General features: G+C 39.3%; 2 protein-coding genes across 2 annotated transcripts in view; both read right to left on the bottom strand.

Annotated features, from left to right (window-relative positions):
- The window catches only part of LOC138059126 (receptor-type tyrosine-protein phosphatase S-like), a 183748-nt gene extending 177582 nt beyond the window's left edge, over nt 1-6166 (bottom strand). Inside the window, exon 1 of the mRNA XM_068904661.1 lies at nt 5888-6166. The gene's annotated coding sequence lies outside the window, so the exon portion shown is untranslated. The remainder of the gene's footprint in view (nt 1-5887) is intronic.
- The window catches only part of LOC138013924 (receptor-type tyrosine-protein phosphatase alpha-like), a 48544-nt gene extending 41543 nt beyond the window's left edge, over nt 1-7001 (bottom strand). The window contains exons 1-4 of the mRNA XM_068860959.1: nt 6983-7001; nt 5888-6181; nt 3570-3881; nt 2605-2725 (exon numbers count right to left, since the gene is read on the bottom strand). Coding sequence (XP_068717060.1) covers nt 2605-2725; nt 3570-3881; nt 5888-6181; nt 6983-7001 — 746 coding nt within the window. The remainder of the gene's footprint in view (nt 1-2604; nt 2726-3569; nt 3882-5887; nt 6182-6982) is intronic.
- Nucleotides 7002-8357: the final 1356 nt, after the last annotated feature.

The following is an 8357-nucleotide window of genomic DNA, read 5'->3' on the forward strand; positions in this document are numbered from 1 at the left end:
CAAATCCCGCTCAGGGCAATTACACTTTTTCGCAGAAGTTGTCCAGTGTTGAGTTTCCTTTCAAGAGCCATTATAACTGTAATGAGAATTATATCGGTGACGTAATAAGTTAATAAACACACTTTGCTATGCCTGAAGAGCCGCAATAGCGATGAAACGCGTAGCACAAAAGCAAAGATATATATAAGTAACTGCAGACAGTACTGCTTCGGCCTTCTGGGCCTCATCAGTGCAGTGCTAATGGTTACAATGGAGGTTAAGCTTATAAAGCCACCCAAAATGTCCCACACATGTGGTATATCTAAGCCATGCCAGAGTGCTCAAACTAGCGAGCTAGTGAGCATGCGCAATTGCTAGCAGCAATGACTCATCCTAATAGAGTGCTCAATTTGGACATGAAAGCAAAAGCTATTTTTACATTTAGAGGCAAGGGAGCCCAGAGAAGCTTTATAGTCAACCCAGGTCACGCGTGAACAGTATCTTGAACATGTGATCGAAGTCTTCCTATCAATGCGCTACTTTCACTGACGTAACGAAAATAACATCGGAAAATCGAAGATCGGATTGAAATTTTCAAAAATGGACTTGATTTTTCGGAGATCTCCTAGAAATATGGATATAATTTTTCTGGAGGTAAGAAATTGCAAGGGCGACAATCTGTGCTTTATAGAAAGACCACGCAGTTTTATCCATTCGCCCCTTCTTCTGGTGCGAGGAGAGCGACGATTGCCGGTTGTCTTTATTACAGAGCTTTCATCTAAAAAATGAAGTTTGGATGGATCCATTTTTGAGGTGAGTTCAAGATACTCGTTACACCTCTCGACCTGGGCATTAGTTTGGCTGTCACTTCGTACGACGGAAAGTTTCTTGTAGGACATGAAAATCTTTCTTGAAACTGCATCCTGGATTGTTGACAAACCCGGTATGCTTCGCCTATCGCATATTTCATCATTAAGCACGAATTTCCTTGAATACATGCAAGATTTCGTTAGCTTGAACAGCTCAATAGATTCAAAGACGTCGTCTGAAAGTTTAGAAGAATATGTTCGACCCCCTTGACTAAAGGCATCATATGTACCATACGTCTCATAATGTCGAATGATTTTCCAAACCACTCCTTTATTGACACGAACTGATCTAGAGATCGCAGATGGTCCCTTTCCAACCAAATAAAGGTCGATTATACGTCTTCTAGTTTCCTTATTGACAGGTCTGCCTGGCTTGTATTCGCGACCAAAGGAATTGACGGCCGCTGGTAAGAACATTTTGAAAAAGCGCGGGAAAACTCCAAATCGCTCTTCGATTTTCGAAATGTCGCTCCAAATCTTCGAAAACAACAGGAAATGCCCAAATATGGAAAACAAGAATTCGTTATGTTAATTGAATTTTTCGAATAACTGTTCACGCGTGACCTGGGTTCACTGTAAAGCATTTGTAACGGGCTACCTCCAAATACAGGTGTCTATAACAGACAAAAAAAACAACAAGAAGGTAAGTAACCCTTTGTGGAAGGTAAAGCTTTGTTAAAACAAAGGTAAGTTATTGGTGAGAAGTGAACTGAACCGGAATAGAGTGTATTCACGTGACGTCACGGGGGCCATATTGGTGTCCTCAAATAATCCTCCAGGAATTGAGCTCTATTATAATGCAAACGTATTCTCTTGTTTCGGTAGAAAAAACAAGGTTACTGATCACGTGAGTGAAAACACTATAGCCAGAGAAGTCGGAAAGTACTCGGAGAGTACAGAATCAACAAACTCAACCCACGTGACGTTGAGTCCGGGAATCGATCGCGGGCCACACTGGTGGAAGGCGAGTGCTCTTACCACTGAGTCGACCCCCCTCCTCGAAAGGGTAAGTCACAAGGCTGTCCAAATATGAAACTAAAGGGAGGTATCACACTTCAAGGGGGAAAGTAACCGACGGAAGTTGATAATAGACTATTCGACCGTTTTGCTTGAATCGCCTGATTGATAGAAAATCTTTAAGAAACTAGACAATCCACCCATGCGTTTCTGCCAGATATAGGATGGATCAAAGAGAAAACGATTCAAAAACAACAGTTTTACCGATATATATTTAAGAGTGAGACAACCATTGCTTTTTCTCGAATGTTCAGAATATCACGACGTTACCACTCAACCATTTGCTTTTAATAGTTCGCCGTGCCCCCATGAAGCCCCGTCAAAGCAGCGGCTTGAAATACTCTATTACTGCTGTTGTGACATCATTCTGTTATGCGCTTCGCATACGAATGACATAAATTAGGAAACTTACAATGACATCGACCGCGTCAAAGTCACCTCAAAATACACAAAATCAGTTTTGTTTACATCATTTTGCGACTTACTGTATTTGAACCGTTTTAAGACGACCAAACTGTGGCAGTTTCCTGCGAATGAAAGTGGTCTGGACGGCATTTAATTAGTAGAAAGAAAGGGAAAAAATGAAAAGAAATGTATTAAAATTAAAATATGTAGATAGACCTATGGTTTTTGCTCATGAGAAAAGATACATTCGGTTTTTGTGCAGTTTTCATTACTGGTGTTGCTGTCGGTGTCATTGCCCAGGCCTGCAAAAAAAAGTGATCCATCCCAAAATTACCTTTTAGAAAGCAAAATTCCAATGATGACGATAGCAATAAGCAACAAGGCTCCCAAAATAGCCGCAATTATACCAACGGTATCGTCAGCGTCAGTCTTCTCGGCTGATGTACGTTTATGCTCTGAAAAATACCAAACAATTTGTGAGTGGAAAAATATATTTCTATTGCTCTTGCACATTCATAAAGGTTGCAATCAAGAAGAAATGCAATTCATTTAAAACATTTTATTTTCCTCAGCTTGAGCCTGCCGCATAATTCTTTCCAGTCGAAGGACCGTCATTTTTGGAGTGCTTGATAGATGACGTCAATCCGACATCAAATATTACAAATCTGCTGGACGACCTATATCATATCATGTCAAATTGGACTCAGATGGCGCTGTAATTGCTTGCCTTGAATTCTGGGCTGAACCTAAAAGCCAAACTCATGGTCTACCGCGCTGTAGTCATCTCTACCTTACTTCATGCATGTCAAACAAGGGTCCTCTACGGAAGAGACATTTCAAAACTTGAACGATTCGTCAAATTCTGCGAATCAAGTGACAATCCCGAATTACTAACAACGAAGTCAACATTTAAGGAGATATGGAAAGCCTCGAGGCCATCATTACCCCACATAGACTAAGATGGGCTGGACATCTTGCCCGAATGCCAGACTCATGGCACTCATTTTGCACAGCTCAAGGCTACCTTGAAGAGGACCGACACAGCCAGTTGGGAGATGGAAGATGGAGATAATTTGCACCACTACTTATTACTTTCGCGTTGGCCTCCTTCCGGAGATTTCTAACGCTTAGTAGCAAGTGACGTGTAAAGTACAGGCTGACGCACACCTCTTTGGAATGACCGATTGAGTAAAATGCTCAGAAGGAACCACCCACGTGCAACATTGTTTTACAATTATTACATGTTATGACATTTACATGAAACCAGTATCAACAGCGTGAATGTAAGTGTTTACATACCTTTTTGAAGTGTTTTCACTTCATGACATGGGTCCCTCAATGGTGACCTTCCAACCTTGGTATAGCCTGCTATTTTAATGCAGTAGATGGTGAAAGGTCTCAGTCCGCCAATTGAAGCACTCGTTTGACTTGCAGTTGCATTCTTACTGAAAATTTCAGATTGGCCTTTCTCATTGTAAAACACTGAGTAACCAATAATAATGCCATTTTGGTCCTTTTGTGGTATTTCCTCCCAGACAACTCTAATGGTGTGAGCATCCTCTGCTTTTGTTCCATCTCGCCCTTTCTTGATGACTGGATCAGAGCTGGGTGCTATTTATGAAACACAAACCAAAAAGGTGACCAAAAATCATTCTTTTATATGTACTTTTTCTTAAACTACTCATTCGACAACTAAGGAAAAAGGTAAAGCAAGTAAAATAAGAACCCATCACACAAGGAGCAATAAGAACTTGACACCATGGTGCTAAATGTAATTAGAAGCAATCGACATAAAGGTGATGATGATAATTATTAGGAAACCCAGTCTGAGAAGACAATTAATCCAAACCAACTAAGGGTATTAATATGATTTTCAGCGTCTTTATTAAACGTTTTTTAACCAGAGAATAAGTCCTTTTTAAACTTTACATCAGACATCCTGAAGGGTCATTGAGGCTTACTCAAGAATTTATGTAACAATGTCTGTGCAACTTTCAAATCTACATTGTATAACTGGTATATGGTGATACAAAGATCTGTGCAACGATTTTTTTCAATGTGTACATTGACATGTAAGCTACTCTCATGTATTGGCACAACACCCGCTCTGTGGACTCTGGATATCCGTGTTTATTTTTTTAAATATCAGCTGTATTTAAGGCTGGCTGAGATAATCGAATGTTACTCAAACATATCACCAACTAACATCAACCACATGTACAATAGAAAGATGATCAACAAGAGCAAATTCCAAATTATTTTGTAAAGTACTTCCTTCACGCGGAAATCTTTTTAATGCAACTGTGAATTTTTCAAAACCAACTCGGGTGAATCCAGCTACTCTTACAGAGTAACTTGCAAACTTAAGCTATGTGATTTTGTGCATGAGAATATCCGGCCCAACATCCACCGTCTTCTCAGTGTCAGATCCCTCCTTTCTGTAGAGGATTCTGTAACCAAGGAGTTCCCTTGTTGCTTCTTTTGTGGTATTGCATCGCATAAAATATCCAAAGTAATGGAGAGCTTGAATTTAATTTAAAGTTTGCAGGTGCCACTGACGGTACTGGAGAAATGGAAAAAAATCATAAACAAAATGGTGCATTAATTAGCAAAATAAAATCAAAAATACCATAATACTCTTTATTTGTCCCTCCAAAATTTTGCATAAGCATTGTTGCCAGTTTCTCTTGGGACCATTTTAAGTCCCAAGAGAAAATAAAAACAATGCTTATGCAAAATTTTGGAAGGACAAACAAAGAGCACTATGGTATTTTTGATATTGACTGATTGCACTTTTTTCCATAATCAGTCACCCGTTATAAATAATGGTGGAATTCCAAATTAAGCTGTTTTTTTTCCTATTCTCTTGAATGCAGTGTAGGCTGGCCAGTGAGCTACATATTTGAATCTACCCTAAAGAGCTAAGAGATCTGAGGCGAGCCAGAAATTCTTCCTTATTCTTGTCTTACTTGAATCTTGAAATATTTGGAATGCAAGATAAGATGTCATCTCGATCCAAATTATGTGGAACTAACTTTTAACATGAAAAAGCATGTTGTGCACAAGTAGGGCTAGACACGCAATGCGTGCAAAAGCTATGTGGATACTTCCAGTCTGTACCAGAGTTGCACTCTCTACTTTCAATTGTTGTGTCCGGAAAAAAATAAGGAAAATGGTACAATGACGAGTCAATCAAATATTTAATGAGACAACAATAAAATATCCTCTATCTTTTCAGCCTTTCCTGGTCTATAGTGCTCTTTAATCTGAAAACCTGAGAAGTCTGGTGAACACCAGAAATTCTCCTTGATTATCAGCTTAATTAAAGTACATGTACACAAATTTCCCCGGTTACAATACTCACAAAATTTGGTGGATTCGATTGAATGCATGTAGGATACAAAAAGAAAACATCTTCTACTCATCGACTCTTTGCTTTATTATATTGCCCTCATTCTTGGTGAACGTTTGCAGCACAATGTAAGTGCCACCAAGCAAACCTAAACATTGTACTGATTATCCAAAAGACAAAAACTAAAGCACAAGTTGCTGCTTTTAGACATCTGTGGCTAATGCTCTTTAATATTTCTTTCATTTTTTCATGATCATATACTTACCAGATTCAGAGGATTGCACTGTCAGTGGAAACGACCAAGGGCTGCCTCCTTTCCCATTGAATGCCTGTACTTCAATAGTATAGCTGGTGTATGGTGATATGTTACTGAGTATAGCTACTCTAGATTTGTTTGCTACAATAACCTTTTGAGATGTTTTTGATGCCCCATCATCCTCCCACCGCACATTGTACCCTGTAATTCCATCACCAACATAATCAGGTGCACTCCATGTAATGTTAATGGATGTTGCTAGAATAGATGTTGCTATTGGACGGGATGGTTTGCCTGGTATACCTAAATGAAATTCAATTTACTGACATTCATAAGATCATCAACAAAAGAAAGGCAACTACCAGTACAGTTGTACACTATGTCAAAAGCATCCTTCACCTACATCATCCATTTCTAAGACCCATTGGTTCCTGGTTGACAGTGCAACACAGTGTTCATAAAATATCGGAAACCTGGCCACGTATCTGGTGCAGGTTAAATTTGATTTCAGGTCAATTTGTTTTAACCTAGGTTAAAACGTTTTCAACCTAGGTTGAAATTGCTAGAGGTAAAGATACATGTAAATGGAAACCCAATAGTTATTAGAAAGTATGTGCACATTTGCAAGTAAGTTGGTCCTAGAGGTAAGTGGATTAACTTAGTGTACCTTAAATTTTTGAGGAGTTATTTTATAAAATGCCAATACTTGTTAATTAAGTCTAGGCACTGACTTTAAATCGGCGGGTCTGAAGCACAGGTAATATTCCACAGGTCACCAGTTGCGGGTTATTGTTTTACCTTTTGGAAAGTAACCAAAACCCTCAATTTGGCTAACCCTAGGCCTAAGGTTGGTTTTTAGGCCTAGGGTTAGCCAGGTAACTAAGCACATAACTGTGTAAAGTTCTATTTGAGCAAGTAGCACATTTGGATGAAGGGGCGTTTCCTTTTCCATTTTATTTATTTATTTATTTATTTATGTATTTATTTTCAGTGCCACATAATCCTGTAGTTCAAACTTCTTCTTTTTCTTCTTCTCCTTCAATGTCTGCCTCATCCACTTTTTCCAATTTTTATGACCGTTTACCTGTTGTGTATTTGATGTACCTGTGACTTGTCCACTCATTTGTGGCTTTTTGATTTCTTTTTTCTTTTCTCTTAGAGTTCATACGTCATTTTGGCCATTGTTACTGTGAATGATTATGCTTTTTACAGGCTGTTTCTCCAAGATAATGACATCAGTGGTTTGGTGACAAGTTCTTTTCTTTAATTAAATCGCAAAGGTTATCTTTCATTGTTCTATTTGCCCATGCCACCATCCTTTAATTGTGCACAGTGTGAACATTCAATCTGTCATCACTTTACTCACAAATTATTTCCCTTTTTTAGATTAAAACTTTGACCAAAATCGCACCATCCGAAATAGAAGTTCTAGTGTTCTAGATGTTCCCTAATATCTGAGAGAAAATAGCCATGAATACTTTGAGTAATGATTTTCAACATGATGGTCGAAGAACCAGTTACACTGTATGCGCCTCAGAACAGTTAAAGGTTATTTTACGAAAATCAATCAGATCTATTGGCACATGAGAAAAAAAATCGGTTTGATAACATGACTAGTAATGCTGCCTTGTTTCTGGTGCATTTTGCATAGTGAAGTAAATAAACTTTGTATTTGTTGTCACTGTTGCCCCTTTGTCCTTCAGAATCAAGAGCTCACTTCTTGAAAAGCAAATTTTGCTTTAGTCGCACTGGAGGCTCAGAGCATTTTCGCTCTTCTTCAGATACATGTTTACAACTTTAGCCACCCTTTACCTTCTTCATAAAGTTCCATCAGTGGTCATATAACTGTAGAGCTGAAAAGTCTCACTTTGTGTCATTTACGCACGTGCAAAATGGTACATGTAGTTACCATTAAGGCTTGAAAATAGCTCAAACTCATTGGTAGAAAAAATGTCCAGCAGATTTCATTTGCTGATTTGATGGCTTAGTGGTTACCAAAGAGGATGTAATATCGGACGTCCGATGGTGAGAGGGTTCAAATCCTATGAGTCGCATGGAATGCTGGAAACTCAAGGTAAGTCTGTAGGTAGTAATCAAAAGGATAGATGGGGCTAGAGAGGAAGAATAGAAGGGAAGGGAGAGACGGGAAGGAAAAGGAGAGATGGGAAGTGGAAGAGGAACGGATGGAAGGGAAAGATGGAGGAGGAATTTAATCAATCTCTCTTTTCTAATTATTTTCGTTTTTAAAAGTCTGCTTGCGGGCAAGTGGCCCATTACGCCGGAGTTTATCCCCGGTTTCCATGGCCTGAAGTGACTAGGAGTATTTCTACTCCCCCCTGGATGGGATGCGAGTCCATCGCAGGGCTACCCCCTGCATTAAATTCGCGGGTACCCATTTATACACCTGGGTGGAGAGAGGCACCACGAGAGTAAAATGTCTTGCCCAAGAACACGACACAATGTCCCCGGTCAGGGCCCA

This window comes from Montipora capricornis, chromosome 8 (genome assembly GCF_036669925.1).
Source record: "Montipora capricornis isolate CH-2021 chromosome 8, ASM3666992v2, whole genome shotgun sequence".
NCBI classification, from domain to species: Eukaryota; Metazoa; Cnidaria; class Anthozoa; order Scleractinia; family Acroporidae; genus Montipora; species Montipora capricornis.